At 34.9% G+C, this 23,319-nt stretch overlaps 2 protein-coding genes across 3 annotated transcripts in view; one reads left to right on the top strand and one right to left on the bottom strand.

Annotated features, from left to right (window-relative positions):
* The window catches only part of LOC130240547 (PDZ and LIM domain protein 7-like), a 77,283-nt gene extending 61,947 nt beyond the window's left edge, over nucleotides 1–15,336 (bottom strand). Inside the window, exons 1-2 of one of the 2 annotated variants that reach the window (XM_056472118.1) lie at nucleotides 15,189–15,336; nucleotides 5,670–5,768 (exon numbers count right to left, since the gene is read on the bottom strand). In XM_056472118.1, coding sequence (XP_056328093.1) covers nucleotides 5,670–5,768; nucleotides 15,189–15,209 — 120 coding nt within the window. In that variant the 5' untranslated portion in view covers nucleotides 15,210–15,336. Of the gene's footprint in view, nucleotides 1–5,669; nucleotides 5,769–13,187; nucleotides 13,296–15,188 lie in introns of those variants that run through there. The other variant, XM_056472119.1, reaches the window with a different exon arrangement.
* A 7,532-nt stretch (nucleotides 15,337–22,868) lies between these two features.
* Nucleotides 22,869–23,319, top strand: part of cltb (clathrin, light chain B) — a 24,654-nt gene continuing 24,203 nt past the window's right edge. Inside the window, exon 1 of the mRNA XM_056472284.1 lies at nucleotides 22,869–23,268. Within this exon, the coding sequence (XP_056328259.1) occupies nucleotides 23,088–23,268 (181 nt within the window). The 5' untranslated portion in view covers nucleotides 22,869–23,087. The remainder of the gene's footprint in view (nucleotides 23,269–23,319) is intronic.

Raw genomic sequence — 23,319 nt, 5'->3', positions numbered from 1 at the left:
AATCAATATTCAAAAATAAATAAAACGCATTACAAACTTGCAACATCTACACTATACTTTAACTACAATATATTAAAAATGTAAAAAAAATAAAATAGCAATAAACACATAGTTATTGCATTTTAACTGTGATAAGCACAAATTACCATGGATTAAATCAACATTTAAAAATAAATAAAAACACACAAAAAAAAAAACTTACTATAACTATACTTTAATTTTCCTGCAATGTTTTAAAATCAAATTAAATTTAAATGAATAAATTAACTAATAAATAAATGTCTGTTAGGACTGCACGATATTGGAAAAATCTGATATTGCGATATTTAATTTTTCTGCGATAAATATTGCGATACAGTTCCAGAAGATGGTTTGAATAGCTAGATTTTAGACGATTTTCTGGGAAGTCTAACAGTATTCGTGTACAGAAATTGAATAATCACAATGCAATAACTTTGCTTTGTCTTATTCCTAACCTAAATATAAAAACAAACTCTTAGACCAAGTAAAAATACTGTTTAGTTTTCATCATCAGAAGAAATAAGGGGAAAATAAGGAAATTATCTGCCAGTGGGGTTAATGAAATAATCTTGTTTTGTTGCATATAAATGAAGTGATTAGTCTGCGCAATAGCCTAGTGGTTAACGAGCTGACATATGGTGCAGTAGCACTTCAGGGCGTCCTGAGTTCGAATCCCGGCTCGAGGACATTTCCCATCCCTACCCCCTTTCTCTCTCTCCCACTTCACTTCCAGCCTGAAATACTGTCCTATCCACTTAATAAAAAGGCAAAAAGGCCAAAAATATATCTTAAAATAAATAAATAAATAACTAAATAAATGAAGTGATTAAATGCAATTCTGATATATTGTGCAGCCCTAATGTCTGTTTTGATTTTGGGAAAACTATGTTGATATCAATGGAACAAACCCTTACAAAAATACACATGGTTTCATTACAAATACAACAAATAAATAAATACATATGGCTATTATATTTTAACAAAGGTTACTATAGAAAAACCAAAGGAATTTGTTGTAACCATAGTTTAATCATGGTAGTACAACTGCTGTTATACAAATAAAATCAATCAATCTTTCAAAATAAACATTATAGGCTACAAATTTGGTATAATCATAGCATACATGGTTGAATTTTAATTTTGCAAATTACAGTTGGCTAATAATTTAGTGACACACAGAACCAAACAATGCTTGTTGTTTCTCCTATACAAAGCTTAAGGAACATATCTATCTAGAGTAGAATGCATTATAATAACTTAAAAAAATACATGCTTCACCCTAATCCAAACAGAGACCACATTATTATCCCCTATGGTATTGGTATACATGCAATGACCTTTCAGCAGCCGCCACCACCAGAGCTGACGTTGTGTATACTACAAACAACACTGCTCATATATGGAGTGGAAATCGAGCGTCTGGAGCGGATCTGTTCAATATGCTCCACCAGAAGTGTCTGTAAAGCAGAATTCAGTGGTGAACAACGCATGCTGGAAGCTAAACAAAGCACAACATATCCTTGTGAGGACACTGAAACCGAACATTTCTTATGGGGTTGATATCAAGCGGTGACATGTTTCTGAAGGAATGCATGTGTTGAAATGGAGCTCACGGAGCACACTGTTCTCATTAACTGTAATGCATTTCCTTTTGGGGTTGTGTTTGATGTCTTTCTGCGTGCACAGGACTGAAAAATGCTCATTATGGGGAGGAAAACACCTCGAGTGAGTGATGGCTTCATGTTATCTAAATGAAGTCAGCCAAATGCCTTGCTTATTTGTCAAAACCTGCATTTGTCAAAACACTGATGCACTTCATTTACACCATGTCTGACAATAGACGGGAATTTGCGCACATGTAAACACATAAAATATCCTTTATCCCACGTCCAATTGTGAATTTTAATCTGATATATATTAGGTACATGTCTAAAGCAGGAGTTCCCAAACTTATGAAGAGCCAAAAACCAAACTTTAATGAGGCTAGTGGGCTGAAGGCAATTATAGTTACCATGGGTAATTTCCTAATTTATTTAATGATATTTAAAAATAACTACAAAACATTGCCTTATATTAACTCAGTATTTCCTCCAGGATTTTTTCCAGCTGTGGCGGCAGGCCTTTTTATACAGATCTACTAACTACCTGTGGCGTTAATTCAATTATAAATGTCGTGAACGCAGTATTACGAGTCGAGATCGCATTCATGCAATAGCGTACAGCATGCGAATCTCTGTAGGCAGGATTTCCTCTGCTCGTGCACAAAGCTTCTTGTGCGCCCTCAAATACGCGCTGCTCAAGTGCAAACAGTGTTGCCAGATTGGGCGGTTTTGAATTCATTTTTGAGGGTAAAGTGACATAGGCGGGTAGTGAAAATTTGGGCGGTTTTGCATTGGCATGCCTGCCAGCCCCGGTCTGCCCTCATAAACCCGTTTTGATCTCCCAAAGAGATGCCATCGCCCCCGTTCTTCGCATACATATGTGCTTAGAACAGTGTATAAACGATTGTGATCTCGACAGCTTTTGGGCATGGAAACAGTCAGCATCATCTGGCAACACTGAGCGCTGATCTTCTTGTGCGCTCTCAAATAAACACTGGTGAAGTGCGATTTAGTATGTTTATGTAACGAGTATGTCTCCAACATCTATTAGATTTGCTAGGAATATTTATGAATGTCTTCAATAGACCTACAGAGCAGTATTAATGCGTCCTGAAGTAAAGTGAAACAGCTATACGTCGTGTTTGCTAGCCTCACGCATCACGCTCCTGTCAGTCAGCGCGTAACCTTAATGGGTAAACAAACGATGCACAGCACTACTACGGTCAGTTACAGAAAAGTTGACGTGGTTATAATTCACTTACCCTTTAATACATTTTGAAGCGATAATCACCCGCTATTAAAAAAATTAAATGTTTTGAATGAGAAGCCGTAATGTAGCCGTGGTGGGATGAATTTTGGCGTGGCGCCCCGCCATGGAAGAATGAATGTAGCGGAAACCAATACAGTATATATTAAAATGAACTTATTGCAGTTGAAATCTCATTTAAAACAGTATGGAGTTACACTAGTTTTGGCCTTGATATGCTCGCCGAGGTCTTCTGCATAGTCCTCTATTTGTTGAGTGACAGTATTTACATTTTAAACCCTTCGATTCATTTACAACATTTAATTGAAACATTACATTTCAGTTTGCTCTCCATCATTCTCACTCTCTTCTCAGATGGGATGGTGGGCCAAATCACTTGTGGGCCCTATTTAGGGCATCTCTGTTGCTTGATACTGGGAAAATATGTGATACATGATATATTATTGTGTATAGGGTTGGGTCTATAGTCAGTGCCATCATCCATCACGATGGCCGATAGACATCACGATGCTGAGCTGGCATCGCGATCCTCCTCCGCCCCGCCCCCGTTGCAGCAGCAACCCACTTGTGAAAAATACACACTCAGGCTCCGTTTACACTAATACGTTTTTGTTTTCCTTCTGAAATGCCATTTTAAAACTCCACGTCCACACCGGTGTTACATCTAGCATTTCTGAAAAGATCTTCCACACTATACTGCTGAAACGCACATCACGTGACCACACACACACACAAACCTGCTGCAGCGTATGCGCACGTCTGAGCTCCAGCAGTCAGCAGGTGCTTTGAGCACAAAACCCCAGAGAGAAGTGCACATCAGACAGTTTATCAAGGATGTACTGCTGGATGGCGTCTCACTATAGTTGTTAAAGGTGATATTTAATTAATCTAGTCTCCATCTAACGACTATTCTGAATCTATCAGGTAACGCGTCACAGCGTCAGTACTCTGCTTCAATCTTTCTCTTTCACGTTTGTACTCTGTCATTTTAGTGAACACCTCAGATACTGTTGGTTGTGCACCTTTTTTACCAACCAAGTTTGTGGACACCATTATAAGGACACAGATCACTCTGCCTATTCATGCCAGAGTCCTGCGGTAAATGTGATTGACAGGTGGTCATTTGTGTGTGACTTATCTTTATTTATTTATGATTTGGTTATGGGTAAAACTAAGACCATGCAGGTCAGGTAGTTGGAAAAATGTACATTTTACATTAAAGCATTAACTTGTAACAGTGGAGAAACATCTTTATTTAATATGTCTAAAACATCACAAGTAAAGAAAACACATTTTAGAATTAAATTCTTCACTAATCTTGCATTTTAAACCCTTTATTTAAATATGGCAACCAGTGTTGGGTGTAATTAGATAAAGTAACTAGTTACTGTAATTAAATTACTCTTCCACTGAAACAAAAAAAGGTAAGAGATTACTGTTCATTTTAGATTGTTTAATTAATTTCTTAATATATACTATACATAAATTAAAATTAATTAATTGAATAATTTGTATTATGAAAAGAAAAACTAGATTTTTCAACTAAAGTTCATGAAAATATAAGGTACAAATTCAGAGAAGCAGAGTGATTGTATTGCATTTATGCATTTGTTATTCAGATACTTTACATAACTCTTTATTTGCCCAACAACTGCACATGCTTACAATAATGAAATGTCAATACACTTAACGTACAAAATATGGTGTCATTAATTTGCAATGTTTTTGTGTTTTGATACATGCGTAGTTTTACAAAATAATAATAAAGGTCCTGTTTGACTCAAATTTACAGAATTAAGGGTTTAATTGTCTTTTATGTGGATTTTTATTTTAGTCAATTAAATGACTTAACAACTAACTAAATTACTTTTCAGACAAGTGATTACAAAGGTAATTTAAATACAATTGTAACGATGAAATTAGTAATTAATTACTTTTTTGAAGTAACTTAGCCAACACTGATAACATCATAATACTGCACTCTACAACAGTGGTCCTCAACCACCGGGCCACGGACCAGTACCTGCCAAGGAATAGATCCGCAACCCACTTGTCAACAAATCAGGTGAATCCAGCTTGTCTGTGCAAGAAGATCAACTGCTGGACATCCCAAATGACGGCAGCCTTTTAGGGGTATTTACACATCGCGTCTTTTCTAGAGTTCACGCAAGGTCGTTATATCCAGTGAAGAAGCATTGCTGGCGCCTTCCAGACACACCAAGTTAAATGAGCGCATTGCAAGTCTTGTGACCGATCAGAGTCATACATTGCATGGAATATACACATTTCAGTAGACTAATTATTCCAGACAAACACAGAACACCCAAACACTGCAGTGCTTTGTAATTGTCTCCATAAATAAAACTAAACTGTATCAGAGTGTCAGCAATGTTTTGTCCTCTGAGAAACCGGGTGATGGTCGCCCAGTAACTACATGCACAGGGGTATAATTCATAAACGTGATGTAGGCACAAAACCAGGGTGTGACCTCTAAAGTTGTGATCTATAAAAAGCTAATTTGGCAGAAGAACTTGCACAGCTGTAAATACTGACTTAAATGATCCACTTTTAATCCGCATGAGCCATGTTCACAAATAAATTCACACTTTCTGGTGTATGTTCAATTTAGGAGGGTTTCTGTGCAATATTTTTGAATAAGAACCAGAGCTGTGCTTTAAAACTTCATAAGAGAACAAATGTGAGCTCATTTATAAGCTGTCTGAGCTGTGAAACAGACTCATCCATCACCCATCGCTAGAACAAAGATGGAGGACACTTACCCTGGACACGGTCAGAGGCGTGTTGAAGTCCTTGCCTCCCTGAAGCCGAAAACCCCAGGGTGCAGGTCCATTGAGTGTTACACAATATATATTCATGGCCTGGAAGAAAAAACCAACACAGATTATACATTTCATCACGCTGTAATAATATTGTTAGGGATTCTGGGCTCTTAACAAGGCTGAAGGGAAACATTCCAGAGCCACATATGTGAAAAGAAGCGTGTCTGGTATGCTGTTGATGTCTGACTGCTCGCCAATTAAACCCAAAAACCTTCTGGATTAAAGACACACTCAACTGTTAAACTAATTACGGTTGAAGAAAACATTATTAGACAGCAACCTCCAAAATAAAAGTCTTTCAAATATTTCCCAAGTGACTTTAACAGAGAAGATTTTTTTTAAATAAGAGTTTTAATAACTAATTTCTAGTAAGCAGGGCTGGACAGAATCTGCAGCTATTTTTTACAATTTCTGTAGTATACTGTAAATACAAATCTGGGGATTTATGCGGTATGATTTTAAGAGTGTAGTAATTTAACTTATAACATGAAATAAACAATAACTTTAACATTTAATTAAGGTTTACAATGAAAATCCAATAAGAACCACTTGTTTGGTAAACAAAAGTCTTTCATAAGATATCCACGAAAAAAAAACTCAAATATTACTTTACAAAATGTATTGCTAAAACAATCTGTGCGTAAAATTCCATGTAGGCCTACTAATAACTATTTTATTTTGTCTTTGCCATGATGACAGTTCAATATAAAATAAAACGATAAAATAAATGTTACTAGTTATTCTGCAAGACACTAGTATTCAGCTTTTTATATCCAGCTACATTCCATCTGCGTGTGTATGCATGTATGTGTGTGTTTATATATATATATATATATATACTACCTCACAGAAGTGCTCTGTTTATTAACAGAGTTGTTAATTGTTAAAATAAGGTGAATTAAATAAAAAAAAAAGAATAAAGACGAGCGAAGAAACAGATCCAGGATGTTCCTTATTTTTTATGTATTACAGAAGTATCGGATCGGGTTTTGGTAGATACTCAAAATCAAATGACTCAGACTCGGACTCAAGGGCAAAAAAACCTGATCGGGACACCCCAATCCAGAATTCAAAATTAGGAAATACTCAGATAAACGTCCTTGCACTGTTAAACATCACTTAGGAAGATTTGAAAATGAATTAAAATAATAATAATTTTGTCTTAATCTGAATCTCAAAGCACACCTAAACATCAGAGTAAAAGATAGATGCCCCTGTTTTGCAATTCTTGTTGTCATGTCACCAACTAGAGCTCTTTTAATGCAAAAAAAATTAGCAAAATGCATTGTTCCCATATTTACTCATACACAATAAGTCAGATTTCAATGTGATTGACCACGAGGTAGAAAACATTGCCAGTTTGCTTATCAGAAATCTAGCCACCGCGGTTAAAATTAGGGATTAAACTATTTTAATTTTTTTATTAGAATATGTCACACTTATTTATATACATGTATACAAAAATTTTAATAATTTAAATAATATTTATTTACTGAAATAAAGCATTAATTGTACAAAAATACATTTTTGCCACTATTTCATCAATTTTACAACTAGATTACATCAATATATCAAAACGCAATATTTTGCATGACCTCTTTTCCCTTTTATACACGTCAGAATTAGTATGAACTATTTATATGTAAATATATCCGTTACACTGAATGACAATGATTTAATTCACACATATTCTGACTTTACGTTCTCACTTTCTTTTTTTCTACTAAAGTTTGCATAATATACTTCCAATGCATATAAAACCACTTCTGTACATTTAAAGTAATGCACACTAAAAATGGCACCTCTAATCTTTAAGCCACATAATATACACAAGTTTCTGTGTACAAAATGCAAATCAGCAAAACCTCAATTGAACAAATGTAAACTATATTAATATCCTGCTAATAATAATAATAATAATAATAATAATAATAATAATAATAATAATAATAATAATAATAATAAGCTAAGGCATATTAAGTTCAGTACATGTTTAAATATCAAGCTAACACAATTGGCAGCAAATGTTCGTGATTATAGAGCGACATTCAGACTGACATTCAAGAACTGGCTTATATCAATCAATTACCAGGTAGGAGACAGAAATAAGCACCTACATATTTCCATTTCATGCAGATTTGCAAATGAATGGTCAGTGATGCACAATAAAAGCACACTTTATCTACACTCCATCAAATCCACCAGTGAAAATGCAATCAATTATGACAAGGCAGCACATTTTATAAGCTACAGATGGCTTTACAGCACTTTATAGTGGCGGTGTGTAGTATAAAGCGCAATGACACGCTTAAGCTTGATGACAGCATTAATTCAATAGCCAGTGCATGTCAAACACTAAAATAATCCACCTTGGCACCTTCAGCACAACATTGCATCACTGTGCTGATTATGTTACAGGTTGGTACAAGAACAGTCAGCTACTAATATTACATAAAACTGAAAGCCAAGGACAAGCAAATCATGACAACTCCCGCTTTTGTAGAGAAAATGCTCAAACTCACACACAATTTCACCTGAAAGTTTTCAAATTTGGCTCAGAAAGGATTATAACAAATACAAGAGTCCAGCATCAAAATAATCATTGTATTATTATTATTTTATTAACTTTAACAGTGATTTCAATTCACACAGCAAAACATTGACTCTACCTGGAACCTTTATATTAATTTAAAATTAGTGAATCCAAGTTAATTACAATAAATAAAATTGTTTCAGCATGAAAATATGTTTACCTGAGTTTTTTACCCAGAAATTATTTTAACTTAACTATAAAAAAAAGTGCGTGTAAAAATAATATAAAATAAAAAAATTAATGTTTTGATCATTTTAATGGTGATAATAATTCACATTGCAAAACACTGATTATATCTGGAACTTCATAATAATTTAAAATTAGCTGATTCAAAAGGCTAAATTAAATTACAATACATAAAATCTACATTTCCATCATGGAAACATTAATAGTTTACAGGCATGGACAAACAGCTCATTCATTTCACTGAAACAATTTATTTATTAATTATCAATGTCTTAAATGAATAATCAAATGAAATGGATAAAACCTACTTTAAAAAAGGTTCAGTTTTAATGTATTTGACAAAAAAAAATCTTAAATAAAAAAAAGTTTATACAAATATAAATAATATTATAATAAAATATTAATAAAACTCTGACAGTGATATTAATTTACATTGCACAACATTGATAATTTATAATCATTTAAAATTAGTTATACTGCCAAAGGCAACATTTAATAACGATAAATAAAATCTTCATGTTAATATACTAATATTTGTAAAGAAATGTTTGTTAAAGATATTGGCCGATAATATTAATGATAATAATTTATTACTTTGACAGTATTATATTATTTACATAGCAAATCTTTGATATCTGGAACTTTATAATACTTTAAAATGAGTTCATGCAAAGGGAATAATTAAATTGCAATAAATTAAATCTTCATATTAATACATTTCAGCATGAAAATATGGATATTTTGAGGGGTTTTTCTCAAAATAGCCAATTCATCTGACTGAAACATATAGGCGAATAATATTAATAATAATAATAAATATTTTAAAGTACTACTTTGAGATTTGCAATGTGAATTAATAGCACACTGTCAGTCATTTGACAAATATATTGGCTAATAATAATAATAATAACAATAATAAATATATTTCAAATGAATACTCTGACAGCATTGCAAATTTTTTTATTCTACCTGGAATTTTATAATAATTTTAAAATAAAGTTAATCCAAATTGCCCAAAATTGGAATAAAATCTGCATGTTAGAAGTGCACAAATCAGCTTTACAACAGCTCACTCATTCATTTGACAAACACTTATCCATTAATAAACTGATTAATAATACGATTAATTTAAAATGTCCTTGTACCTTCAGCACAACATTGCATCACCGCATTGATCGCGTTACAAAAACAGCTGATATGACATAAAACTTAAAGGCATAGTTCACGCAAATATATAATTCTGTCATAATTTACTTTCCCTTTACTTCTCTGAAACATTTATGAGTTCTTTATGACTTTGATATTATTCTTAATGACTTTCCTTGGTTTTTCCTATACTTAGGAAGTGAGTGGCTACAGGTTTACAGCTTACATCCAAATATCTTCTGTTGTGTTCAGCAGAATAAAGAAACTTATGTAAATACTTGAGGTAGAGTAAATTTTAATTTTTGGGTGAACTATCCTTTTAAAACCAAGCAAAAAAAAAACACAAAAATCAAGACAATTCCTCCTTTCCATAGATGTAAACTCTCTGAACTCTACAACCCAAATAAATATAATACACTTGTAGACTTAGTAACTTAAAGCATAATGTTGATTTAAAGTGCTTTGTTTATCCTCACTTTGGATAAAAGCATCTGCACACTGAAAAAATAAATAAATGCTTTTCTTACTCCAGATTAGGGTTGTACGGTTTACCGGTACTATAGTAGTATTATGATACTATGGCTCCAAAATACTGGCGGTGCCGCTGTAGTTTGTAAACGGTAGTATCGTCATCAACGGTCTATCTACAATATGTTGCATGTGGGTAAAGTCACTAAAATGCTCACACGCTTGTGCAACAATAGACCATTTTATTTACATAGTCTGTGGAGCACTTCAAGCTTGCAAAACTGTGTAGAATTTGCACCTTTTATGTTAGCCTACTGCACATTTTAGGATGCTTCAGTTCAAACGCACACCTGAATTAGTTCATTGTTGCTCGTGTCAACATGATTTAGTAGCTACAACAAACCGCAACAATCTCCTAAAAAAAACAACAACTCACAAATTGAAATTCTGAATTACTTTGAATTCTTACCTGAAAAACAATAGATGAAAAACTCAAGAGCAACAGGAATAATTTGACCCCTTGATATACATGTAGCATAATTTGCTCTTTTTGTGACAAATTTTGTTTGGTATAATTTGTGTCTTTATTTTAATGTATTTTTTGTTGGTCAGTTATCTACAAAATAAAAAGAACTAATGCATTTTAGGTGAAGTGATGTCCAGATAATTTTTTCAATAATAGGGGAATTATGAATTCAATTCAAGTAGGTATATTCTAACATTTAAAATAGGGATGCTCAATTATGGGTAAAATCATAATCAGGATTATGTTGGTCATAATTGTAATCACGATTATTCAAAACGATGTACAGCTGAAGTCAAAATTATTCACCTTCCTGTGAATTTATTTTTCTTTTAAATAATTTTATATATATATATATATATTTCCCAAATTATGTTTAATTGATTCAGGAATTTTTCACAGTATTTCCTATAATATTTTTTTCTTCTGGAGAAAGTCTTATTTGTTTTATTTTGGCTAGAATAAAAGCAGATTTTAATATTCTGAAACCTATTTTAAGGTCAATATTATTAGCCCCCGTAATCAAATTTTTTTTTTGATTGTCTGCAGAAGAAACTACTTTTATACAATGACTTGCCTAATTACCCTAACTTTACCCTAATTACCCTAATTTAGCCTTTGAATGTCACTTTAAGATGAATACTAGTGTCTTGAAAAATATCTAGTCAAACATTATTTATTATAAAAGAAATCAGTTATTAGAAGTTATTAAATCTATTATGATTAGAAATGTGTTAAAAAAAATTATTCTTTCCGTTAAACAGAAATTGGGGGGAAAATATGAAGGGCCGCTAATTATTCTGACTTCAGTTGTATATATAGTTATTTTCCTCCCTGCAAATAAGAAAAGGGAAATAAATACAATAGAGTAAAAATATGAAACAAACTGTGCTTTAAGCATCTTCACAGTAAGAAAAAAAAACTTTAAATTATAGCTACAAAAGTCCTTCAGTCAAGAGCAGCGAGTGATTTTCTCCTTTGGTTGTTTGATTAATAATAAAGACAGTCTGCAGCAGGAATATTGCTCTTTCGCACTTTTAAAAACATGAACGATGCGCATCCCGTGCTGCAAAAGTTACATTACAGTACATGCTTTTAGTAATGTTCACGTGGAACTGAGCTTTGCAGATCAACAAATGTGTATAACTGGAAAGGGGGCGGTATATGATGCAATAATCGTTTTATCTTGATTAATGTTTTTTCATAATCGTTAGAAGCCAAAATCGAAACTGAATTTTGATTAACTGTACAGTCCTAATATACAATATAGTATTTCGGACAATTTGCTTCATTTCATAGATTTGAGTTATGAATTACAGTATCGCAATACTACTTCACTGCAAAGCTCAATAAGTTAAGGCAACTCAAACCATTTGAGGAAACCGATTGCAACAAACCACTTAAGTTCAAAAATTAATCCTAATAAGCACTATGAACTTAACCCATTTGGGTAAACGATGCAATTTGAGTACAGTAAACCCCGATAAATGAAAAGAACTCAAGCTAACGGACTACTGTAAAACCTAATAAGTGAAAGCAACTCAAACCATTTGAGGAAACCAATTGCATCAAACCATTTGAGTTAAAAAAAAACTAATCTATATCATGGTATATGCAGAAATCCTAAAGATAATTTCAATACATTTTTAAAAACCTTCACAAAATATTACGCCTAATGCCTTACGCGCCGTGGCCCGAACCAATTATGTGGATCAAGCACGGCATTGTTAATATTAGAGGAAAATAAATATATAGGGTTTTTTTTGGAGTCAAACACTTTGGACAACACTTGAACAAAATTTAGGACCTCCTATTAACGCGATTAAGACACTTTAATACCTTTTAAGGGCCTTAATTTTCTCATAATTGACATTTTAATACTTTTTAAGACCCCGCGGACACCCTGTATATGAATACTGTGAACTTACTCCATTTAAGTTGAAGTAATGAGGCATTTAATTAACTTGTTACCTTCAACACGGAGTTCAAAACTCTTTTCACATCAATAGAATTAACTTTCAGTAAATTTTGAGTTAACTACACTTATTATACTTGATAAAGTTGACTGTTGGGTTTTACAGTGTTGGTATCACGATACTTCAGCTGGCATAGTATTGTAATGTGAATTAATAATATCGCAATAACCCTACTCCAAATATCTAACAATTCTTAAATCAAGAGGCATTTTCTAGACAAAAATAGTCTTGTTTTCAGAAATAATAAATTAAAATGACACGCGTATCCTTAAAACAAGCAAATTAATCTGCTAATTGTGAAAGCTAAGTAATCTTGTTATTCCTTTTGAGATTAGATTATTTATCTTACCCCATTGGCAGATTATGTTGCTTGTTTTACATAAAAACTGACTTCATTTTGGCATATTTTTTTTTTAAAGACACTATTTTTTGCTTGTCAAGAAAATGCTTCTTGATTTAAGAATTTTTAAATATTTGGACTAGAAACAAGACAAAAAAATCCAAGTAAGAAAAGCATTTTTGGCAATGTAAATGAACAAATGTGAAATCCCAATTACAGGACATACCTTAGATCACTTGTCACCCAAACCTCCAGAAAACCCAAGTGGAAATCTGGCACAGCCTGACGTTCTCCCTGCTGGCAAAGCTGATCTCCCACCCCTCCTTCCCTGCCACACGGCTTCGCTCCACGTCTCTCTTACTCCACAGGCTATATAAGGAATGTAAAACTACACCAAACTATTTCAGCCCAACACCCACGAGTCACGGAGAGGGGGAGAGAGAGAGAGAAAACATCTACTACCTCACATTCTCTGGCTCTACATGCAACATTTAAAGCCATAAAATGCCAGAAAAAAGGCAGGTTGTAAGGGTGGGCGGCCAAATGAACATTCCTCTCGCGTGCGTTTCATTTGTGACAGTTTTGCCCTGTGGTAAAAGTGCAGTTGAGAAGACATTACGCATTCTGAATAGTCCTTTTTATTGCACTGTGCAAATAACATATGTTCAGGATGACAAAAAACACTGCAGGTGTAAGTAATATACAATATGTCATTAAAGCCTGTGGTAAAAACAATAATTGAGCATGCTTTTTAAATATTTCCGAAGAATAAATTTGTATAAAATATATACGATTAGTATAGATAAATTAATCACAATCACATTTTGTGAATTAAATAACTTTCCCTGTGTTAGTTTGATGTTTTAACCCCACCAGGTGACTTAGAAAGACAATAATATATCTGATAAAGCTGAAAAAGCACATCATTTGGCATGAAAGCACTGGAGTGTTCAAGCAACATGAGCTCATTTCTGACAGTGGGGTTCATGTGAGTGCAGAAATAAATCTTCTGCTTTGTGAAGAACATGCTGCTAAATATTGACCTACACAGTATACATAAACTGTGTAATTTATATTAACCTTAATCGCTATCTGTAATGAGTGTCTTTAACACTTTTAATAACACTAACGACTTAGGCTACAAATAAATAGTCTTTAAAACAATTCCAACAGAACATATATTTAGCCCAGATTTGATTCCAAAACACATTTGTGTATTAACCGAGTAAAGTATTACTAAATACACGTTTTAAAAAAGTAAACAATGCATTGTTAAGCTTGTATCAAACAATATTACAAATTATAATGCATTTAAATACACAAAAAGTTAAGACGATAAGAAATGTTCGCAGGTATGCCAGCTTTTAAGTGTAACCATTCACGTTAGTTCTCATTTATTTCCAGGTATTACTAAAATACATGTTTTAAAAACGTAACCAATAAATTATTAATCAATTATCAGACAAAATTACAATCCATAATATTTTTAAATACACACAAATCTAAGACGATAAGGAATTTTGGCTTAAGTTAGTATGGCAGCATTTAAGTGTTACCATTAACGTTAGTTCTTGTTTATTTCCATGTATTACTAAAATACATGTTTTAAAAACGTAACCAATGCATTATTAAGCTATTATCAGACAATATTACAGTCTATAAATAAACACAACTTAAGGATAAGGAATTTCTGCTGGTATGGCAGCTTGACATTAACGTTAGTTCTCATTCATTTCGATGTAGTAAAATGCATGTAGTTATTACTAAAATACATGTTTTTAAAAAGGAACCTGTTTTTAAAAAGTAACCAATGCATTATTAAACTATTATTAGACAATATTACAATCTATAATACCATTAAATACACACAACTTAAGGACGATATATGATATAACGTTAGCAGCTTTTAATAACTTAGCATTAACGGGAGTTCTCATTTATTTCAATGTATTACTAAATCCCATGCAGTTATTCCTGAATACGTTTTTAAAAAGTAACCAATGCACTAATAAACTATTATCAGACAATATTATAATCTATAACACCTTTAAATACACACGACTTGAAAACGATAAGGAATTTTCGCTAGCATAGCAGCTTTTGACAGTTAGCATTAACGTTAGTTGTGGTATATTTGAATTCTGTGTAAGTTAAACGCGACGGACTCCTTTAAAGCCCACTTTCTGCCGGTTTTCCCATAAATAAGTTTGTTAAGCAGCGGATTTACCTCCTTCTGGTCGGCAGACATCTCAGCCTTCTGTCTTCAGATGTGACGGACTGTGAGAAACAGAAATTAAGCCAAACTTGAAAAAGTTTGTGGATTTGGGCGTCAGGTCGCAAGAAGCCGCAGGTTTTCCCTGTTGGATTTTCTTTTAGTAGGACTCTGGCTGTACGTCACGCGTCACGTGTGTGCCTGACGCACGCGCTCGGTGGGCGCGCCACCGGTGCCAGACACACATAATTATGTATTTAACCCCCGAAAAACTAATAATAATGTATTTAACCCTCTCCTTGTCTAATAAATCAGTAAACACCGTTCACACTTTGGGTCATAAAGTGAACCACCTTTACCAAACCTCTAAAATAAAGCAGCTACACTTAATTTCAACCCTCAAATGTACTTTGCATGTAAAAACAAGCTCATCTTCATCACAAACTCTGTGAATGTGCAGTATTTCAGCAGTGTTTAATCAGTGGACAACACTTGCTTCTCACTAGAGTAAAGGGTGTATTTTATAATGCTAAAAGTATCTGCAGAAGTGTAAAGTTTTTAGCAAAACAGTGTTCATTAAGGTTAAAGGGCACCTATTTTACCCCCTTTTCAAAATTTACGACAAGTTTTTTGTGCCTCCAGCGTGTGTTTGTAAAGTTTAAGCTAAAAACACAATAATATTGTTCTGAATATTGTGTAATTTTCTGCTCTGAACACACTGTAGCTTCTTTTTGTTGCCTGTGCCTTTAATGCTGGTTCTCCCCACCCACCGTTCCCATGTCCCTGTCAGAGTGTGCCTCAATGTCTGGCTGCTTCAGATAAACAGCACAGTGACAGACATGTAGGAAGCAGATGTCACATAATGTTTGTGAGAAACACTACAGTAAGAACTTCCCCAATGATTATTTGATGTATTTGTTATGAATTCAAGCCTTTCTGCAATGATGAGTCACACACAATGCTGTTACAAAGTTCACACACACACACACACACACACACACACAGCGCATATAACTTTGCATTGTTTTTGCATGCCAAATGTGACAGGATACAGGTTAATGGATATCAGTTAAGTTAATGTACAAAATAAACCTGATTTAACGTCTGCAAACCCGAGATTGAAATGTCTAACTCTACTGACAATATGCATCTGTGGTGATGAATTACAGTGGTTTTACTGTCTTTATTATTAATGCACTGTTTTAAAAACGTTTTAAGCTTGGGAAACTCTTTCTTGATCACATCTGATGATGACTGATGATCACAGAGAGCTGAACAGATCTTTAAATCCCAGTCGCTGTGCGCACGACCTGTCTTGTGGATATAATTATTAATAAACATGTTCATGAAAGTCACTTTTTTAGAACTTTTCAAGGTTAAAAGTTGTTGAAAGAAAGATCAAAGGTCCCATAATGCAATTCATAAGCATAAATAAACGTGAAAAAATAACAACATGAATCACAAAATATGGATATTTACAGATATTTTTTACAGCGTTGGTTGTTGTAGTGTCCTAAACAAATCTATACAAAACACTCTAAAATGCTGGGTTATTTCCTTTTACTTTTAAAAGTAATATTTTACATTTACATTTAGTCATTTAGCAGACGCTTTTATCCAAAGCGACTTACAAATGAGGACAAGGAAGCAATTTACACAACTATAAGAGCAGCAGTGAGTAAGTGCTGTAGGCGAGTTTCAGGTGTGTAAAGTCTAAGAAGCAAAGCATTAGTAAATTTTTTTTTTTTTTTTTTTTGAGAGAGTACAGTTAGTGGTATAGCCAGAGAGGCAGTTAAGATTAGGAAGGAAAGTGGAGACTAAACAGTTGAGTTTTTAGTCGTTTCTTGAAGACAGCAAGTGACTCTGCTGTTCTGATGTAGTTAGGGAGTTCATTCCACCAACTGGGCAGATTGAATATGAGAGTTCGGGAAAGTGATTTCTTCCCTCTTAGGGATGGAACAACGAGGCGACGTTCATTCACAGAACGCAAGTTTCTGGAGGGCACATATATCTGCAGAAGTGAGAGCAGATACGAAGGAGCAAAGCCAGAGGTCGCTTTGTAAGGCAAACATCAGAGCTTTGAATTTGATGCGAGCAGCAACTGGCAGCCAGTACAAACGGGTGAGTAGCGGAGTGACATGTGCTCTTTTGGGTTCATCAAAGACCACTCGTGCTGCTGCGTTCTGAAGCAGCTGAAGAGGTTTGATAGAGTTAGCTGGAAGCCCGGCTAGTAGAGAGTTACAATAATCCAGTTTGGAGAGAACAAGAGCTTGAACAATGAGTTGAGCTGTATGTTCAGATAGGAAGGGTCGAACCTTTCTGATGTTGTAGAGTGCGAATCTGCAAGATCCAGCAGTTCTAGAAATGTGCTCAGAGAAGTTCAGTTGGTCATCAATTGTTAAGGCTTTTTACCATTTTGGATGCAGTGATGGTTGCTCCATCCATCTGGATTGAAAAGTTATGGTGAAGAGTCGGGTTGGCAGAAATTTCAAGCATTTCCGTTTTCATGAGGTTAAGCTGGAGATGATGATCTTTCATCCAGTGTGAAATGTCTGAAAGGCAGGCTGAGATGCGAGCTGGAACTGAGGGTGGAGTTTGTGTAACGGAGGCCAGCTGGTAAGTGCTGTGCAGGTACACCTCACTCCTCTGACCTCTAAAGGTGCTCTAGCGATGGTCTTTGGTCTTTAGCCCCCTTGTTAAAGCAACTGACTCTCATGTGGAAGGTTGTCGGTTCGATCCCAGCTCGGAGTGGGTTGGGTGGTGTCGGGACCGGCAGGGTTACATTTGCATGTTCTCCCTGCGTTAGCATGGGTTTCCTCCGGGTGCTCCGGTTTCCCCCACAGTCCAAAGACATGCGGTACAGGTGAATTGGGTAGGCTAAATTGTGCGTAGTGTGTGAATAAGTGTGTATGTGTTTCCCAGTGATGGGTTGCAGCTGGAAGGGCATCCGCTACATAAAACAAATGCTGGATAAGTTGGCGGTTCATTCTGCTGTGGCGACCCCAGATTAATAAAGGGACTAAGCCGAAAAGAAAATGAATGAATGACCTCTGCATGTGGATTATTGAAGCTTTTGAATTTAGGTAGGCAGAAACTCCAAAGCACTTGACAAGAGGTTAAGCTTATTTTAATCTTTAAAAAAAGAACATATCTCATACTTTTACTCAAGCATTTCTTTCCTCACACACTGAGTAATGCATACTTTTTTAAAATGACAATAATATATTACAGGTGACATGGTGGCTCAGTGGTTAGCACTGTCACAGCAAAAAGATTGCTGGTTCGAGTCTCGGCTAGGTCAGTTGGCATTTCTGTGTGGAGTTTACATATTTTCCCGCGTGTTGGCGTGGGATTTCTCCAGGTGCTCCGGTTTCCCCCACAGTCCAAACACATGCGCTATAGGGGAATTGGACTAACTACTAAATTGGCCGGAGTGTGTATGGATGTTTCCCTACTGGATTACAGCTGGAAGGGCATCCGCTGTGTAAAATGTATGCTGGATAACTTGGCGATTCATTCTGCTGTGGTGACCCCAGATAATTAATAAAGGGTCTAAGCAAAAGAAAAATAAATGAATGAATAATATATTACATTTCAAAATAACTGACTGATGATTTCAACCCAATATATAAAATATAGCCTCCCAAAATTCTATTATATATTATAGAAATGCTAAAAATGTGTGAAATCTAGCAGATAGAAGGATTTTGGCAAAGTAAGATTTTAGAAAATAATTAGTATTTTGAAGCCAAACCAGGATATTTCATAAAGACTTTTTAAATGTCATCAAATTATTCATTTTTTTCTAAATATGCGACATATTTGTTTCACATTTTATTTTTTAAGTTGTGCATTAAAAGTGTTTATGTGTTTCCATTAAGCAATTTTTATGCATTTTTCCAAATGTTTGCACCTAAAAAAAACGTGGACGACAACATAGCTAATTCAACTTCAACTTTATTTATAAAGCACATTTAAATTCAACTTCAGTTGGCCAAAGTGCTGTACGAAGAGAAAAGGAAAAATATTAATAATACAGACAAAAGTAAAAACTATTATTATTTTTTAGGGGGTTTTAACCTTTAATGGATAGAATAGGGCAGAGAATTGACAGGAAATAGTTGGGAGCAGAGAGAGAGAGGGGTCGGCAAAGGACCTCAAGCTGTGAATCGAACTCGGGTCGCCGGGAGCACCATGGTGCTATATGTCGGCGCACTTAACCACTAGGCTATTGGCGATGACAGTAAAAACTATTATTGCAATTAATTAAAAGCAGCTAATGAATGCTTTTTTCAACATTCTTCAGAATATCTTGCGGTAACACTTTATTTTGATGGTCCATTTGAGTATTAGTAGACTACCTGCTTAATATCTGCTGATACTGCTCCTTCAACAGACATTTAACTGACTTTACAAGTACATGTCAACTTACACTAACCCCAAGCCCAACCGTAACCCCAACCTAACAGTCTACCTCTAATCTAATGAGAATCAGTTGGCATGTAGATGCAATGTAACTTAATTTAACAAACAGACCATCAAAATAAAGTTTTGCTTTGTGTTCAACATTCATTAATTCATTTTCTTTTCGGCTTAGTCCCTTTATTAATCAGCGGTCGCCACAGCGGAATGAACCGCCAACTTATCCAGCACATGTCTTACACAGCGGATGCCCTTCCAGCTGCAACCCATCACTGGGAAACATCCATACACACTCATTCACACACACACACACAACGGACAATTTAGCTCACCCAATTCCCCTGTACCGCATGTCTTTGGACTTGTGGGGGGGAAGCGGAACACCCGGAGGAAACCCACGCCAACACGGGGAGAACATGCAAACTCCACACAGAAACGCCAACTGACCCATGCAGCCGAGGCTCAAACCAGCGACCTTCTTGCTGTGAGGTGAACATGCTACCCACTGCGCCCACAGCCCCTTGCGTTTGGTGACACTTTTTGCGCGTGCGTATTTCCTCCACATTTAAAAATGTCTCTTTGTGTTTCCATTAAGCATTGTTAATGCAATACTTCAAAATGTGCCCAAAAAAGGAGGAGGCCAACATAACTAATTCAACTTCAAGTTCAACCTTATTTATAAAGCGCATTTAAATTCAACTTCAGTTGGTCAAAGTGTTGTGCAAAGGTAAAGAGAAAAGGAAGAATGATAGTAATACAGATTAAGCAAAGCAAAACAATTAATAAGTAAAAATCTTCATTCATTCATTCATTTTCCTTCGGCTTACACTGGCGACCCCTGACGAATAAAGGGACTACACTCTCAGAAATAAAGGTACGCGAGCTGTCACTGAGGTGGTACCTTTTCGAAAGGTATAAATTTGTACCTTAAAGGTCCATATTAATACCTCAAGGGTACATATTAGTACCTAAAAAGTACAAAAGTGTTCCCTCTAAAATTTGTAGGTACTAATATATATGTTTAAGGTACCAATATGGACCCTTCATGTACAAATGTGTACCTTTTGAAAAGGTACCACCCCAGTGACAGCTCGCATACCTTTATTTCTGAGAGTGTAGTTCCTTTATTCATCAGGGGTCGCCACAGCGGAATAAACCGCCAACTTATCCAGCATAGGTTTTTTTACGCAGCAGTACTGGGAAACACCCATACACACTCATTCACACACATACATTATAGCAAATTTACAGCTGAGTTCAGAATTATTAGCCCCCCTTTGAATTTTTTTTTTTTTTTAAATATTGATGTTTATCAATATTTAATTATGTTTATCAATCCAAATGATGTTTAACAGAGCTAGGAAATTTCCACAGTATGTCTGATAATATTTTTTCTTCTGAAGAAAGTCTTATTTGTTTTATTTCGGCTAGAATAAAAGCAGTTTTTATTATTTTTTAAACTCATTTTAAGGTCAATATTATTATCCTCCTTAAGCAATATTTGTTTTGGATTGTCTCCAGAACAAAGCACTGTTATACAATGACTTATTACCCTAACTTTAACCTAATTAAGCCTTTAAATGTTCCTTTAAGCTGAATACTAGTGTCTTGAAGAATATCTAGTCTAATATTATTTACTGTCATCATGACAAAGAGAAAATAAATCAGTTATTAGAGATGAGTTATTAAAACTATTATGACTAGAAATGTGCTGAATAAAATCTTCTGTCCTATAAACAGAAATTAGGGGAAAAAATTAAACAGGGGGGCTAATAATTCTGTAGTTCATCCACATCCCCCTATAGCGCACGTGTTTGGACTGTGGGGGAAACCAGAGCACCCAGTAAAGGAAACCTATGCCAAGACGGGGAGAACTCCACACAGAAACGCCAACTGACTCAGCCGGGACTCGAACCAGCGACCTTCTTACTGTGAGGAGACAGTGTTAATCACTGAGCCACCGTGCCACCAATCCTCAAACAATTATTTGCAATTAAAAGCACACGAGAAAAGATGTGCATTTAGCTTTGATTAAACGGATAGCTAATGACTGCTTTTTTCCCCTCAACATTCTTTAGAGTATCTTGCTTTGTTTTCAATAAATGTATTTCCTGTTGAATATTTTTAATTTCTAAAGCTTCTGAGAATCCACAAAGAACCACATATTGATAAATAATGTTATGATAGCTGTTTTAACATCAAGTTATGATTGAATTGTCTCTTGTTACAGTTATGAAATAGTTTGACAACGAGCAGGAAATGTTCATGGGCCAATGACATGACCACATTGAAACTTACAACAGTACTTTCAGTAACTTTATTTTGTGTCCTTCTTTAATATTGCTATTACAAATTATTCGTAACTGATAATATGAATCACCATCGTTATTACTCTTTATTTAAATGCACACAAAAAGTACCATAGAGTAGGCTACTTGCATACAAGTATGGTTGGTATTTTTGAAGAACCAGGTAGATGATTGTGAATTAAGTGAGTATAAATCCCTTACTAAAATGCACCATGGTATTTGACAATTCCTTGCAGAAAGTAGGCTATAGATATTTGTTTGAAAGGACTTTTTAAAGAATATTCTATTCTATGATATTGAAATACTATGGTATCTCACTGGATACCTTCACTTTACCATAATACTAGTACAACAGTACTTTCAGAAATTTTATTTTGTCTCCTTGTTTAATTTAATTCTGACAAATTATGCATAACTGATAATATAAAACTCTAAAACTAACCATTGTTATTACTCAGTACTTAAATGAACACAAAAAGTATAACACAGAGTAGGCTACTTACGAGAAAGTAGCAGTACTGTAATGTACCATGGTATTTTTGCTTTTTATTTTATTATATTATATTATATTATATTATATTATATTATATTGAAATACTGTGGCATCTCCACTGGATTCAGCCAATTACTAGTAACTTACAACAGTACTTTCAGTAACTTTATTTTGTGTCCTTGTTTAATATAGCTATTACAAATTATTCGTAACTGATAATATGAATCACCATCGTTATTACTCTGTATTTAAATGCAGACAAAAAGTACACCACAGAGTGGGCTACTTGCGTACAAGTAACAGTACTTTAATGTACTATGGTATTTTTGAAGAACCAGGTAGATTAATGTGAAATAAATGAGTATGAAATGGTCTATATCCAACTCTTTGCTGCACTACACACTCTTTCCAGCAGATGAAGACAAAACGCCACAAATCATCACCTAACTATGCGCTCAATATTGATATTAGATTTTTCTTCTAGCACTCCCTATTAACGTCTGAGCTGTGCGTCATTCGGCTGCTGTCAGTGGAAAAAGTAAAATAAATACTTTAAATAAGTCAACAACGTTCAGATTAGTCTGCGTTTACCCATTACCATCTAATCGTCTTGTGAACTGGTTTAAGAAGAAAACAGCTGGAGTGTTTTAGCGTAGCTTTTTTACGGAAGCCGGTGTTACTTTATCAAACATGGCTGACGACTTCGGTTTTTCCGCCTTCGACAACGGAGTTCACACAGAAGAAGATCCCGCCGCCGCGTTTTTGGCCCAGCAGGAGAATGAAATCGCGGTGATTGAGAACGACAGCACCGGGTTCAGTTTACCGGAGGACGGAGGAGCGGCGCCCGCAGACACCTACACCATGTCCGGCGGTGAGCCAGCGCGAGTCCCGGCGGCCGCAAACACACACCCGTACTCACGTT

The sequence above is a fragment of the Danio aesculapii genome, chromosome 14 (genome assembly GCF_903798145.1).
Source record: "Danio aesculapii chromosome 14, fDanAes4.1, whole genome shotgun sequence".
Lineage (NCBI taxonomy): Eukaryota > Metazoa > Chordata > Actinopteri > Cypriniformes > Danionidae > Danio > Danio aesculapii.
The sequence above is the reverse complement of the archived record's forward strand: the minus strand, read 5'-3'. Positions and strand labels throughout refer to the sequence as shown.